The following is a 16,054-nucleotide window of genomic DNA, read 5'->3' as shown; positions in this document are numbered from 1 at the left end:
AATGGGGGTAGGTGTTACTGTGAATGGGTTAATAAAGGAGATGCCATTTGTCCTGGACTCTGGAGTCTTTAAGATGTTAAACAGTGACCCCCATACATCTCAATCACTTAATCATTCTGCTCTGTGGTAACTGGGAAGTAACTGTGGTTCTGACACCTCCTGCTTAAAAGGATTAAACATCTCTGATTATTCTTGCCCTGATATCAGACTGGAACATTAAACAAAAACTCCCTGTCACCAGACCTCAAACCAAGTACCCTCTCTATTCTGCCCAAATGTCTTTCAATAACTAAATTTACCATACCAAAGATGAATATAACCATACCAAATATGTATGGTAAACACATCAATGATATGATGACAGTCGCAATTTTTTATCTGGTTCTTTTATCTGGTTTGTCTGTGTTTTTAGCACGACAGTATAAAGTACAGTAGAGTCACCATGTGCTTTAGATTAAGGACTGTTTGTCTTCAAAGCCTGTTGACTTGACCTTAACACAGGGACATAATAACCAAGGACGCAAGCACTCAATTAGAATAATTTGATAGAAATGAATACCCTCCTTGCAGCCTTTATTCCATTTTATAAACTGGGTGGTTTGAGCCCCAAATGCTGATTGGCAGACAGCTGTGGTATCTCAGACCGTATACCATGGGTATGACAAAAAATGTATTTTTACTGCTCTAATTACGTTGGTAACCAGTTTATAATAGCAATAAGGCACCTAGGGGGTTTGTGCTATATGGGTAATATACCACGGTTAAGGACTGTATCCGCGTTGCGTCGTGCTTAAGAACATATCTTAGCCATGGTATATTGGCCATATACCACGCCCCCTCGTGCCTTATTGCTTAAGTAGAACCTAGTCTGTGTTTCTTCTATCTGACTCTTTATTAGTTCAATCTGCCAACCAGGGTTGGCTTGTCTTCTGAAGACCCAATGTGTGTTTGCATATGCTGCATTGTTTAACCCAGAACTCTCTTTCTCCCTGTCAAAACTACCATGAAATGTGGCTATTTTCTCCATTCACTAAAACAACTAATAAAGGGAGCACTTCAGAAAATAGTCAGAAGTGCAAGCTGTGTTAACTTCAAGCCTTGTGCGAATGTACAGTGTGTCTACAAAAATATTTGTAAAATGTACCGGTCCAAACTAGAGGTCGACCGATTATGATTTTTCAACGCCGATACCGATTATTGGAGGACCAAAAAGGCCGATACCGAGTAATCGGACGATTTGTTTTAAATTTTTTATTTGTAATAATGACAATTACAACAATACTGAATGAACACTTATTTTAACTTATTATAATACATCAATAAAATCAATTTAGCCTCAAATAAATAATGAAACATGTTCAATTTGGTTTAAATAATGCAAAAACAAAGTGTTGGATAACAAAGTAAAAGTGCAATATGTGCCATGTAAAAAAGCTAACATTTAAGTTCCTTGCTCAGAACATGAGAACATATGAAAGCTGGTGGTTCCTTTTAACATGAGTCTTCAATATTCCCAGGTAAGAAGTTTTAGGTTGTAGTTATTTTAGGACTATTTCTCTCTATACGATTTGTATTTCATATACCTTTGACTATTGGATGTTCTTATTGGAATTTTAGTATTGCCAGTGTAACAGTATAGCTTCCGTCCCTCTCCTCGCTCCTACCTGGGCTCGAACCAGGAACACATCGACAACAGCCACCCTCGAAGCAGCGTTACCCATGCAGAGCAAGGGGAACAACTACTCCAAGTCTCAGAGCGAGTAACGTTTGAAACGCTATCAGCACGCACCCCGCTAACTAGCTAGCCATTTCATATCGGTTACACCAGCCTAATCTCGGGAGTTGATAGGCTTGAAGTCATAAACAGCACAATGCTTGAAACATTGCGAAGAGCTGCTGGCAAACATACGAAAGTGCTGTTTGAATGAATGCTTACGAGCCTGCTGGTGCCTACCATCGCTCAGTCAGACTGCTCTATCAAATCATAGACTTAATTATAACATAACACAGAGAAATACGAGCCTTTGGTCATTAAAAATGGTCGAATCCGGAAACTATCATTTCGAAAACAAAACGTTTATTCTTTCAGTGAAATACGGAACCGTTCCGTATTTTATCTAACGGATGGCATCCCTAAGTCTAAATATTGCTGTTACATAGTACAACCTTCAATGTTATGTCATAATTAATTACGGCCTTTGTTAGGAATAAATGGACTTCACACAGTTTGCAATGAGCCAGGCGGCCCAAACTGCTGCATATACCCTGACCGCTTGCACGGAACGCCAGAGAAGTGACACAATTTCCCTAGTTATAAGAAATTCATGTTAGCAGGCAATATTAACTAAATATGCAGGTTTAAAAATATATACTTGTGTATTGATTTTAAAGAAAGGCATTGATGTTTATGGTTAGGTACATTGGTGCAACGACAGTGCTTTTTCGCAAATGCAATTGTTAAATCATCACCTGTTTGTCGAAGTAGGCTGTGATTCAATGAGAAATTAACAGGCACCGCATCGATTATATGCAACGCAGGACACGCTAGATAAACTAGTAATATCATCAACCATGTGTAGTTAACTAGTGATTATGTTAAGATTGATTGTTTTTTTATAAGATAAGTTTAATGCTAGCTAGCAACTTACCTTGGCTTCTTGCTGCCCTTGCGTAACAGGTAGTCAGCCTGCCACGCAGGCTCCTCGTGGAGTGCAATGTAAGGCAGGTGGTTAGAGCGTTGGACTAGTAACCGGAAGGTTGCAAAAACGAATCCCCGAGCTAACAAGGTAAAAATCTGTCGTTCTGCCCAACAAGGCAGTTAACCTGTTTGGGCTAGGGGGCAGTATTGAGAATTTTGGAAGAAATATGTGCCCATTTTTAACTGCCTCCTACACCAACTCAGAAGCTAGAATATGCATATTATTGTTCGGGTTTGGATAGAAAACACCCTAAAGTTTCTAAAACTGTTTGAATGGTGTCTGTGAGTATAACAGAACTCCTATGGCAGGCAAAAACCTGACAAGGTTTCATGCAGGAAGTGGCCTGTCTGACAAGGAGTCGTGCGTCTTGCATCTGTTTATTGAAAAGTAAGGATCTTAGCTGTAACGTGACAATTCCCAGGGCTCCAATAGGCTCTCAGGACGCGGGAAAATCATGAAGGTTGACGAGGCAGCCTCAGGCTGAAACAGATTATCATCTTATTCAAGTGTCCCATTAGGTGACAATGGAGTGAGGCGCGTGCGCGATTAGCCCCCGTGGAGTATTTTAATTCGGCTGTTTAGTTTATTGCAGATTCCCGGTCGGAATATTATCGCTTTTCTACGAGATAAATGGCATAAAAATTGGTTTTAAACAGCGGTTGACATGCTTCGAAGTACGGTAATGGAATATTTAGACATTTTTTGTCACGCCATGCGCTATGCTCGTGACCGTGGATTACCATTCTGATAGTGTCTAGAACTCACGAACAAAACGTCGCTGTTTGGATATAATGATGGATTATTTGGGACCAAACCTACATTTGTTATTGAAGAAGAAGTCCTGGGACTGCATTCTGACGAAGAACAAGAAAGGTAAGAACATTTTTCTTATAGGAAATGTGATTTTGGTGAAGGCTGAACTGCGTGGGTGTCTAAATAACTAGCCCTGTGATGCCGGGCTATGTACTTAGAATATTGCAAAATGTGCTTCATCCGAAAAGCTATTTTAAAATCGGACATATCGAGTGCATAGAGGAGTAATGTATCTATAATTCTTAAAAGAATTGTTATGCTTTTTGTGAACGTTTATCGTGAGTAATTTAGCAAACTGTTAGTAAATTCCCCGGAAGTTTGCGGGGGGTATGCTAGTTCTGAACGTCACATGCTAATGTAAAAAGCTGGTTTTTGATATAAATATGAACTTGATTGAACAAAACATGCATGTATTGTATAACATAATGTCCTAGGGTTGTCATCTGATGAAGATCATCAAAGGTGAGTGCTGCATTTAGCTGTCTTCTGGGTTTTGGTGACATTATATGCTGGCTTGAAAAATGGGTGTCTGATTATTTATGGCTTGGTACTCTGCTGACATAATCTAATGTTTTGTTTTCGTTGTAAAGCCTTTTTGAAATCGGACAGTGTGGTTAGATTAACGAGAGTCTTGTCTTTAAATAGCTGTAAAATAGTCATATGTTTGAGAAATTGAAGTAATAGGATTTTTAAGGTTTTGAAAATCGCGCCACAGGCTGCAAGTGGCTGTTACGTAGGTGGGACGAATTCATCCCGCCTAGCCCAGAGAGGTTAACCCACCATTCCTAGGTCGTCATTGAAAATAAGAATGTGTTCTTAACTGACTTGCCTAGTTAAATAAAGGTGTATAAAAAAAAAAAAAAATAAATATACAAAAATAAATACAAAAAATATCAAAAAATAAAAATAATAAAAAATAAAAAAAAAAATCGGCAAATCGGTGTCCAAAAATACCGATTATCGATTGTTATGAAAACTTGAAATCAGCCCTAATTAAATCGGCCATTCCGATTAATCGGTCGACCTCTAGTCCAAACTCAAAACCTTCTAAACTGCCCTTCCTCAGAGTGCTTATTAACTGTATAAAGACAGTGAAAAGTCAGAGAGGGATGGGATGAAGGAGGGGTGGCTATATCACAGCAGTGGTGCTCTATCACAGCAGTGGTGGCAGTAGCAGGATCTGAAAGAAAGAGATGGGGAGAAGGAGGGAGAGAGAGATTCAGGAGGGGGGAGAGAAGTTTAGGGCTTCATCACAGCGGTGGTTGCAGTAGCCGGAGCTGAAAGAAAGGGATGGGGAGAAGGAGGGAGGGAGAGATTCAGGGAGGGGGGAGAGAAGTTTAGGGCTTCATCACAGCGGTGGTTGCAGTAGCCGGAGAAGGAGGGAGGGAGAGATTCAGGGAGGGGGAGAGAAGTTTAGGGCTTCATCACAGCGGTGGTGGCAGTAGCCGGATCTGAAAGGGCTAATCTTATTAGGGTGACGGACAGGATTAGGACGAACTAAGAGACCCAATGGGCTGGACACACTGAGGAAGGGAGGCAGGACAGGATTAGGACTAACTAAGAGACCCAATGGGCTGGACACACTGAGGAGGAGAGGGGGATGGGAGGAGTGAAGAGGATTCATACAGGGAGAATGCAAACACAGAAGGGGAGAGGAAAACTAGTTGTTCTTCAGAAAGACACGAGGACACTGACTGGACACCTAAATGACCATAGGTGGTTGAAAAACACTTCAACAGACAGACACTCATTTTCAGGGGCACAGTGAGCTGTTTACACTCTCTCCATATTTATTTGGTCAGTGAAGCTACAACTTTCATTTTGGCTCTTTGAGATCAAATGTTTTATTTGAGGCAATAGTACAGAATGTCACTTTTTATTTGAGTGTTTTTATATATGCACTACATGGCCAAAATGTGTGGATTTCAGCTATTTCAGCCAAACCCGTTGCTGACAGGTGTATAAAATCGAGCATAGAGCCATGCAATCTCCATAGACAAAGATTTGCAGTAGAATGTCCCGTACTTAAGAGCTCAGTGACTTTCAACGTGGCACCGTCATAGGATGCCACCTTTCCAACAAGTCACTTCGTCAAATTTCCGCCCCACCAGACCTGCCCCGGGTCAATTGTATGTGCTGTTATTGTGAAGTGGAACCGCCCAGGAGCAACAACAGCTCAACCTCAAAGTGGTAGGCCACACAAGCGCACAGAACGGGACCGCCGAATGCTGAAACACGTAGAAATAGTCTTTCCTCGGTCGCAAGACTCACGACTGATGTACGGGAGTGTATATTCTTTTAAAATGTGTGACACACCGACAGAGGCTCACACCTATATGTACACTACCGTTCAAAACTTTGGGGTCACTTAGAAATTGTCTTGTTTTTGAAAGAAAAGCAATTTTTTGTCCATTAAAATAAGACCAAATCAATCAGAAATACAGTGTAGACATTGTTAATGTTGTAAATGACTATTGTAGCTGGAAATGGCAGATTTTTATGCAATATCTACAATGGCTTGCGAAAGTATTCACCCTCCTTGGCATTTTTCCTATTTTGTTGCCTTACAACCTGGAATTAAAATTGATTTTTGGTGGGTTTGTATAATTTGATTTACACAACATGCCTACCACCTTGAAGATGCAAAATATTTTTTTATTGTGAAACAAACAAGAAATAAGGCAAAAAAAAGAACATTTGAGCGTGCATAACTATTCACCCCCCCAAAGTCAATACTTTGTCGAGCCACCTTTTGCAACAATTACAGCTCCAAGTCTCTTGGGGTATGTCTTTATAAGCTTGGCACATCTAGCCACTGGGATTTTTGCCCATTCTTCAAGGCAAAACTGTTCCAGCTCTTTCAAGTTGGATGGGTTCCACTGGTGTACAGCAATCTTTAAGTCATACCACAGATTCTCAATTGGATTGAAGTCTGGGCTTTGACTAGGCCATTCCAAGACATTTAAATGTTTCCACTTAAACCACTCAAGTGTTGCTTTAGCAGTATGCTTATGGTCATTGTCCTGCTGGAAGGTGAACCTCCGTCCCAGTCTCAAATCTTTGGAAGACTGAAACAGGTTTCCCTCAAGAATTTCCCTGTATTTAGCGCAATCCATCATTCCTTCAAGTCTGACCAGTTTCTCAGTCCCTGCCGATGAAAAACCTCCCCACAGCATGATGCTGCCACCACCACGCTTCACTGTGGGGATGTGTTCTTGGGGGGGATGAGAGGTGTTGGGTTGAGAGGTGCTAGGTCAGACAAAGCTTTTCCTTGATGGCCTAAAAGCTCAATTTAGTCTCATCTGACTAGAGTACCTTCTCCTATATGTTTGGGGAGTCTCCCACATGCCTTTTGGCCCACAAATGCTGTTGCTCCAGATACTCAACTAGTCTAAAGAAGGCCAGTTTTATTTCTTCTTTAAAATCAGATCAACAGTTTTCAGCTGTGCTAACAATTGCAAAAGGGTTTTGTAATGATCAATTAGCCTTTTAAAATGATAAACTTGGATTAGCTAACACAACGTGCCATTGGAACACAGGAGTGATGGTTGCTGATAATGGGCCTCTGTACACCCATGTAGATATTCCATTAAAAATCAGCCGTTTCCAGCTACAATAGTCATTTACAACATTAACAATGTCTACGCTGCATTTCTGATCAATTTGATGTTATTTTGATGGACAACACTTTTTTCCTTTTCTTTCAAAAATAAGGACATTTCTTAGTGACTCCAAACTTTTGAACGGTAGTATATATATATTATTATTCCATTCCTTTACTTAGATTTGTGTGTATTAGGTAGTTGTTGTGGAATTGTTAGATTACAGTGTATAGGCTACATGTATAATCAGAGAGCTCCCTCCATCCACAGCATGTCATAGGTCTCTGCTATGAACCCTTTCAAAAGTACTAAACCACATGCAGCCAGCATTTCTAACGGTAAACCCTTGCACTCAGAAGTTGTTTGTGTTGTGTGTGGATAACGTCCACTCACACAAAGTGCAGCTGCTCTCAGGTTTTTTTGCCTAGATTCTCTATGACCTTTTCTTTCACATTACTGGATGCTTTATCTGTTCTGGATGTGGTAAATGTGTTGTGTGTGGATAATGTTTGTTTGAGTCAATATCTAGACCTACTCTCAACATGGACACAGTTTGGTTAATCAGCTCTCCAATCCCCAGTCCACTCTAACATACAAACACACAGAGAAACCATATTGTTGTCAGAAATCACCTCAAATCACCCAATAAAGAATGGAAGTTAGCCATATGACTCTTCCTCAATAAGTAAGTTACAACCAAATAGCGACAGCCATGCGACACACAAGAGAGCACTGCCTGCACTAGACTGTGATCACACCTATCCTACTTATGAGTTATGACTCCAAAATGAAAAGGAAGGAAACCTATGGCATGAAATATAATCACATGAAACATCTTGAAAACAGTGTCTATGTTCCTGTGAGGAGCATGTGACGGGAGTATGCGAGGCCTACCTCCAGCCATGCATGCGAAAGCCAGGACACTGGTCTCCACATCTTATACATGGTTGTCCCCGGTCTGGGTCTTCCTCCTCCTGCTGAAATCACCACGACATTAGACACCCAGTATGATACCATTCATGCATCACAAACAATTACAATAAAATGATCAACAAATACAGCATTTATTTATTTCACATGACAGTAAGTGAGTGGGAGGAGAAATGGTCATGTGTCAATTCCACTTTAATCAAAAGCAGTATGGATGGTGAGAGGGTCATCCCTGAGGAGGTCATGTATTGCATAGGATTTAAGTCGAGTGATCTTTCCCAAAAGATTATTCTCTGGGAAGCAAAATAAATTCACCGAGATCCAGTGAAAAACATGGAAATATCCCCTCCCTTCCCCCTCAATTTGCACATCTGCAGTTTGATTCCATGATTGACAGAGAAGTAGGATTGTATTGGTTCAAATACACATCAGGGTACTGTATGTAATATTGGTCTTGCTCATAATCCATGGGTGTGATGTCATCTGTGAGTACATGCGTGTAAACAATGTGCATGACTGTGTAACAGGGTGTGTTAATAGGGTTGTCTATGTTTATGTGTACACACAAACTCAGCAAAAAAAGAAAACGGCCTCTCACTGTCAACTGCGTTTATTTTCAGCAAACATAACATGTGCAAATATTTGTATGAACAAAAGATTCAGCAACTGAGATGTAAACTGAACAAGTCCCACAGACATGGGACTAACAGAAATTGATTAATGTGTCCATGAACAAAAAGGGGGGGCGTTCCTTTTTCTGGACCCTGTCCTTCAAAGATAATTTGTAAAAATCCAAATAACTTCACAGATCTTCATTGTAAAGGGTTTAAACACTGTTTCTCATGCTTAATTGAACAATAAACAATGAATCAATTAATGAGCATGCACCTGTGGAACGGTCGATAAGACACTAACAGCTTACAGGTGGTAGGCAATTAAGTTCACAGTTATGAAAACTTAGGACACTAAAGAGGCCTTTCTACTGACTCTGAAAAACACCAAAAGAAAGATGCCCAGGGTCCCTGCTCATCTGTGTGAACGTGCCTTAGGCATGCTGCAAGGAGGCATGAGGACTGCAGACGTGGCCAGGGCAATAAATTGCAATGTCCATACTGTGAGATGCCTAAGACAGCGCTACAGGGAGACAGGACGGACAGCTGATCGTCCTCACAGTGGCAGACCACGTGTAACAACACTTGCACAGGATCGGTACATCCTGTGCAGGATGGCAACAACAACTGCCCGCGTTACACCAGGAACCCACAATCCCTTCATCAGTGCTCAGACTGTCCGCAATAGGCTGAGAGAGGCTGGACTGAGGGCTTGTAGGCCTGTTGTAAGGCAGGTCCTCACCAGACATCACCGGCAACAATGTCGCCTATATGCACAAACCCACCGTCACTGGACCAGACAGGACTGGCAAAAAGTGCTCTTCACTGACGACTCGCGGTTTTGTCTCACCAGGGGTGATGGTTGGATTCGCGTTTATCGTCGAAGGAATGACCGTTACACCGAGGCCTGTACTGGAGCGGGATCGATTTGGAGGTGGAGGGTCCGTCATGGTCTGGGCCGGTGTGTCACAGCATCATCGGACTGAGCTTGTTGTCATTGCAGGCAATCTCAGCGCTGTGCGTTACAGGGAAGACATCCTCCTCCCTCGTGTGGTAGCCTTCCTGCAGGCTCATCCTGACATGACCCTCCAGCATGACAATGCCACCAGCCATACTGCTCGTTCTGTACGTGATTTCCTGCAAGACAGGAATGTCAATGTTCTGCCATGGCCAGCAAAGAGCCCGGATCTCATTCCCATTGAGCACGTCTGGGACCTGTTGGATCGGAGGGTGAGGGCTAGGGCCATTGCCCCCAGAAATGTTCAGGAACTTGCAAGTGCCTTGGTGGAAGAGTGGGGGAACATCTCACAGCAAGAACTGGCAAATCTGGTGCAGTCCATGAGGAGATGCACTACAGCAGTTAATGCAGCTGGTGGCCACACCAGATACTGACTGTGACTTTTGATTTTCACCCCCCCCCCCCCCTTTGATCAGGGACACATTAATCCATTTCTGTTAGCCACATGTCTGTGGAACTTGTTCAGTTTATGTCTCAATTGTTGAATCTTGTTATGTTCATACAAATATCTACACATGTTAAGTTTGCTGAAAATAAATGCAGTTGACAGTGAGAGAATGCTTCTTTTTTTGCTGAGTTTATTAACACTTGTGAAGGATGCCCAGCGTGTGCGTTAAGGCAATAAACAGAGCATACCTTTTTTTTTTTTTACTTTTTCAAATCATAGTCGCACACCTCATGTAGCCTAGCCCATAGGCCTATATGTTTTGATAAGGTTTGTATCACAACTAAAGTGTCCAAATAACTTCTTCAAATTAAGCACATTAATCCGCTTTGCAACCGGTGTAGAGCATAACATGGTCCCAGACCATGACGGACCCTCCACCTCCAAATCGATCCCGCTCCAATACAGGCCTCGGTGTAACGCTCATTCCTTCGATGATAAGGATTTAAGTTTGGGGAAGATAATTTTCACCATAAAAATGCACCTTTCTAATAACGCACTACATGCATAACCGCATTTGCGGTCACCTTTGAGAACTTTGTTTTCCCGCTAAGTGATTGCACTTTGAAACATTTGCCCTTATAGCCTACTGCCGTGTGTGCAATTAAAGCCTAATAGTTTACCAACATTTGAAGCTAAACATTCTGATCTGTTGCGTCAGCCTCATTGCTTTTAAAAAGGTTTTTTTGATGTGAGCGGTTGTATTCATTTGAGCTCTATCGCATCCCACAACTGTCCCAGACTATGTAAACTCTGGGACAGTTGTGGGGTGCCATTGATCTCACTTTTTTTAATGTAGATGTTCCAAAGGTCTGCATCAGTGGCTTGTAGGCTATGTGTGGAAGCCAGGAGATGCTAAACGTGTTTATGTAAACCAACAGTCAAATACCGTGTGACTGGCAGTTATTTGCTTGACAATCACTGGCTGACAAAATGTCCTGACCGCCACAGCCCTAGTTAGAGGAAGGGGAACAGGTTCTCCTCCAGTCCAGAAGTAACAGCCCAGGCCCTGAGTCCAATCCCCATACAGCAGAACTACAGCTCCTGCTGGGAGTGGGACTACAGCCACACACGACCCAAACTATATACAAGTCATTTTGTGAATTCAGAATATCTCACAGTACATTCAACAAATCATTAAAAAAATAAACATTTCTTTGCACATTAGTACTGGTGTCTATTCATGTAAGTAGTCTTTGAGAGTGTGCATGTCACACTACAGCTCTATTGTGGTGTCTCTTTTTAGAGATGAGAGGAAGGAAACAGATACAGGAAGTGTGCTGCACCCTTTCCTTTCCCTCTCTATGTAGTCACTGTCTCCACTTTCCTTTCCTCTAACGCTGGCATCCTGCGTCTCCTCTCCCACATTCTGATGAATAATTTTCTCACAATAATGTGCTCTTTTCTTACATTCGTCTAAAGGTGTTGAGAGACACCTTTAGATGATAAACAGATGATAAACAGTTGGTTCACACCATACACTAGGTTTCCCCAATAGACACCCCGCGGGCCAAATTTGTCCCGTGGGTGATTTTATTTGCCCCCCATGTTTTCCAGCTCATAAAGTTATACAAGTATAGCGAGTAGCCATTTTCAGTGAGTGTGGACATTTACAAGCGAAAGGGAACGAGAGAAATTGTGCAAATGAACAAAGTTGTGATGTATGCTTGTCTGATGGAAGAGCAGCATGTGTACACGGAGCGGGGGGGGGGGATGCTAGTTGGAAGCACAGGGGGAAAAAATGGCAGCTGTACAGATAACTCAGAGGTCCAGAGGTCTTTTACTTCTCAAACACGGCAGAAAGCAAACACCCCGTCTCCTTATTAATTCAGCCACACTCAGCTAACTAACAAGTAACTAAATACACAGCTGGAGAGTATAGCACATCTTAGACAGTTATAAGATTGCTGATCGCAAACATTTAGTAGTGAATTGCATAGAAGTGTCACTTCATTACCTCATATGTGCCGCACAACAGAGAAGGACTCACCAATAGATATAGAACGCTATGGACTCACTAGCGTCCGCGTTCTCCAGTTGGACACTTTACAACGAACACGTGACTGCCTGCTGTTCTGGGGAACTACGGTAAGCTTCATAATGAAAAATAATGTGGCAGGCGAAATGAAGAACGCAATCTGCTTTATCTCCCAACTTATTCCACGAGTTAACTGCAAGTATTTACTTAAAAAGTAGCTACAAATATTGAAATGTATTCAAAAACCTCAAATAAATAGTTTCAACGGTATTGACGGTATATGAAAACCCTCCTGTGGGTATTTCCAAATAACCCGGAATATGGTATATACTAGGGATGCACAATATAGTCGGTGAACATATCGGAATCGACTGATATTAGCTAAAAATGCCAACATCGGTATCGGCCTGATGTCTAGTTTAAAGCCGATGTGCAAAACCAATGTCAAAGCTGACGTGCATACCTATATAATGAAGGTACATGACGACACGTAAAATGTTGCGCTACACGTGCAACACAGCATTCCTAACCTAGCCCACAAGGTCTGCTATGTGGATCGAGCAGTCATTTGAAAGAGTAAAGAAATTTTAGAGAGAGAACTCATAGGTGAAATCCATTAAAGCCATGATAATGGAATTCATTGCCCTTGACAATAAACCGTTTGTACTATTTTTCAGATGTTGCCATACCGGAGTTACACAGCAATAGCGTCATTGCTATTAGCTTCATGACTGACATTTGGACCAGCGATATCAGCCCCATAAGCATGCTGAGTCTGACAGCACAGTGGGTCGTCGAGAATTTCGTACTGAGGAAAGTCGTATTGCATGCTCATGAATATGCTGGTTGTCATACCGCTGCTGCCATTTCAATGGCATTTGAGAACATGTTTAAAACATGAACACACTAGTCGGCGCCATTCAAAGAATTGACTCGAGGAATAAGCTCCATCAACTGCGCCTGCAGCAGACGTGATATCCTCTGTCAGCCCCCTGTGTGGCTCAGTTGGTAGAGCATGGTGTTTGCAACGCCAGGGTTGTGGGTTTGATTCCCACGGGGGGGCCAGTACGGGAAAAAAAATGTATGAAATGTATGCATTCACTACTGTAAGTCGCTCTGGATAAGAGCGTCTGCTAAATGACGTAAATGTCATGGCATTGAAACACCTGTTCAACAAAACTGACAGGAATATGAACAAATGTGCACAAAATTTGAGATAAGCTTCATGTGCGTATGGAAAATTTCAGGGATATTATTATTTTTTTAGCTCATGAAACATGGGACAAACACTTTACATGTTGCGCTCATATTTTTGTTCAGTGTAGTATTCATATTCTAATTCCTAATTCTAACGCCACCGATTCTGTCACATAACAGTGGAGTGCCCATGCCCATTCTGACTTCGTCAATGCTAAGCTAACCAGTCAGCTAGCAGCTAGCGTGTGGCGTTAGTGCTGACTAGTTTCTATGGAGTGAAGATGGCCCCTTTTCCCGACAAGGTGGATGTTTTTACTGGCCAACATTGGTGAATGAAACAGTTGCTCTTGACAACAGTTTGCCCCGGCAACAAAACTGCCCACACTGGCTGTGAACAAGCGATTCGGTGGCAGTCTCTCTTTACTGTGTCGCCACCATGCTCGATGCTATGTACAAGGACCGCTACTTCGATGCAGACAAGAAACAGGGTTTACGTGAAATGTTAGAATCACAAAAGGGCAAGATGGATACAGACACAGTGACAGTGCGCCCAGAGGAAGAGAGGCCATGGACAGACAGAGCTGAAACTTCACTGCATGACATGTATGATGCAATCCTGGTTGAGAATGAAACGACTGAACAATGAAACAGCACAGCAAGTAAGTGAAAGACATAGGTTTTGATTATGTTTTACTGGTAATGTGGACATACGTAAATGCCAACAAAATAACTTTTTGGTCAGTGTGTGTGTGTGTGTGTGTGTGTGTGTGTGTGTGTGTGTGTGTGTGTGTGTGTGTGTAACCTTTATTTAACTAGGCAAGTCAGTTAAGAACAAATTCTTATTTACAATGACGACTTACCCCAACCAAACCTGGACGATGCTGGACCAATTGCGCGCTGCCCTATGGGACTCCCAATCACAACCGGATGTGATACAGCCTGGATTCGAACCAGGGACTGTAGTGATGCCTCTTGTGCCGAGATGCAGTGCTTTAGATCGCTGTGTCCGTGTGTGTGTTAACTATTTAACTGTACTAGAATGTTTAAAAAGTCAGGTATTGGTGTCATTTTTTTTAGCAAGGAAAATAAATATTGGCCAAAAATGTAATATTGGTGCATCACTAATAAATCGCTAATCGCTACATACAGCCTAAGTTGTTGTCACCATATTAGCTCTCTCTCTGTCTTGATCTCCTTCATTTTAGAAGAAATGTATTTGTTAAAAACTGTTCAACTATTGTCTTTCTCTCTCTTTGAGACAACTACTCACCACATTTTATGTACTGCAGTTCTAGCTTGTGCTTTTAGCACTAGATTCTCTGATCCTTTGATTGGGTGGACATGTCAGTTCATGCTGCAAGAGCTCTGATAGGTTGGAGGACGTCCTCTGGAAGTTGTTATAATTACTGTGTAAGTCTATGGAAGGTGTTGAGAACCATAAGCCTCCTAGGTTTTGTATTGAAGTCAATGTACCCAGAGGAGCTAGCTGTCCTCCGACTACACCATGGTATTACCCTACTGAGTGCTGTTGAGGCTACTGTAGACCTTCATTGCAAAACAGTGTGTTTAAATCAATTATTTGGTGACATTAATATATTTAGTATAGTTTTATCTAAAAAGGAAAACTTTAATGTTTCACTATTTTTATGAAATTCACTGAGGATGGTCCTCCCCTTCCTCCTCTGAGGAGCCTCCACTGGATACGGCCCAACCCTATTCCCAAGTATTCCCACGCACCCCAATTTAATCAAGGTTTGAAATGATTCCGTTTTTGTCAAATTCTATATCTGTTTGGGCTTCTTGCAGTGTACAATTATGTATTACTATGTTCCGGCCTCGACCATCTGCTCCAGAAAAAAATGTAAAACAAAAAGAATAATATCGACCCAGGGCTGAATGTAATTGGGAACCCCTGCCATACACCATAACCTGATACCCCCTGTCTTGGTTTGTGTGGTGTACATGACAATTTGTCAGTCTACTCTTGTTTCATTGTGCAAAACATTAGCCAGCCCTTCAAACAATAGAAAGGGAAGGATGGGGTGGTTAACAAAACAATATTTCTTAGATAAGTGAGAGAGACGGGGAGAGATAATCACTGCCACGAAACAAGAACACAGAAAGAACGTTGCCAAAAAAATACTGGAGACTCCCTCGAGCAATCTCACAAACTAGACAGACACGCAGACACACCACTTCTCCTTCTCTCTCACATACACACACCCAAATCAACCAAACCCATGTGATACGGGAATTGGGAAGGCACCTGTGAATACCTGCTCAACTATGTTCTCAAACCACATATGAGTACATAGGGTAAACATAATGTTAGTATTCACGTCAAGCCAGTCATACCATTTGGTTTTTATTGCTTGTGAATCTGGGTTATTATGATGGGGCTGGAGTGCTAACAATGCTACAATAGACCAATCTGTTGGATGTTGTTGTCTGTATTTCACTCTTTTTATCAATGAGCCTATTCCTTCACTGAGTCCAGATGTTGTGATGTTTGTGTGTCATTGAGAAAATACACAACTGATACACTTCAACACCAACCTACCAATGGCGCCATCCCCCTGCACTGAGCTCAGATGCCCAATCTATGAACAGCATCAACAGGTTAGCCCAAAAGAAACGGTCACAAGCTACAGAAAGACCATTGAATGGTTCACATAGCGTTTTATTGCATCTGGTGTGTGATTTAATATCTACACATAGACATGTACATGCATGCTCACACACAGACATAAGTACTCAAAGT

At 41.9% G+C, this 16,054-nt stretch overlaps 1 protein-coding gene across 2 annotated transcripts in view; it reads right to left on the bottom strand.

The window, feature by feature from the left end:
• LOC106572445 (prickle-like protein 1) overlaps positions 1-16,054 on the bottom strand; it is a 44,322-nt gene that overhangs the window by 19,731 nt on the left and 8,537 nt on the right. For both annotated transcript variants that reach the window (XM_045696225.1, XM_045696224.1), the window contains one exon: positions 8,009-8,091. In XM_045696225.1, the coding sequence (XP_045552181.1) occupies positions 8,009-8,091 (83 nt within the window). The remainder of the gene's footprint in view (positions 1-8,008; positions 8,092-16,054) is intronic.

This window comes from Salmo salar, chromosome ssa15 (assembly GCF_905237065.1).
Source record: "Salmo salar chromosome ssa15, Ssal_v3.1, whole genome shotgun sequence".
Taxonomy (NCBI): Eukaryota; Metazoa; Chordata; class Actinopteri; order Salmoniformes; family Salmonidae; genus Salmo; species Salmo salar.
Note: the sequence above shows the minus strand (reverse complement) of the source record. Positions and strands in the feature narration are given on the sequence as shown.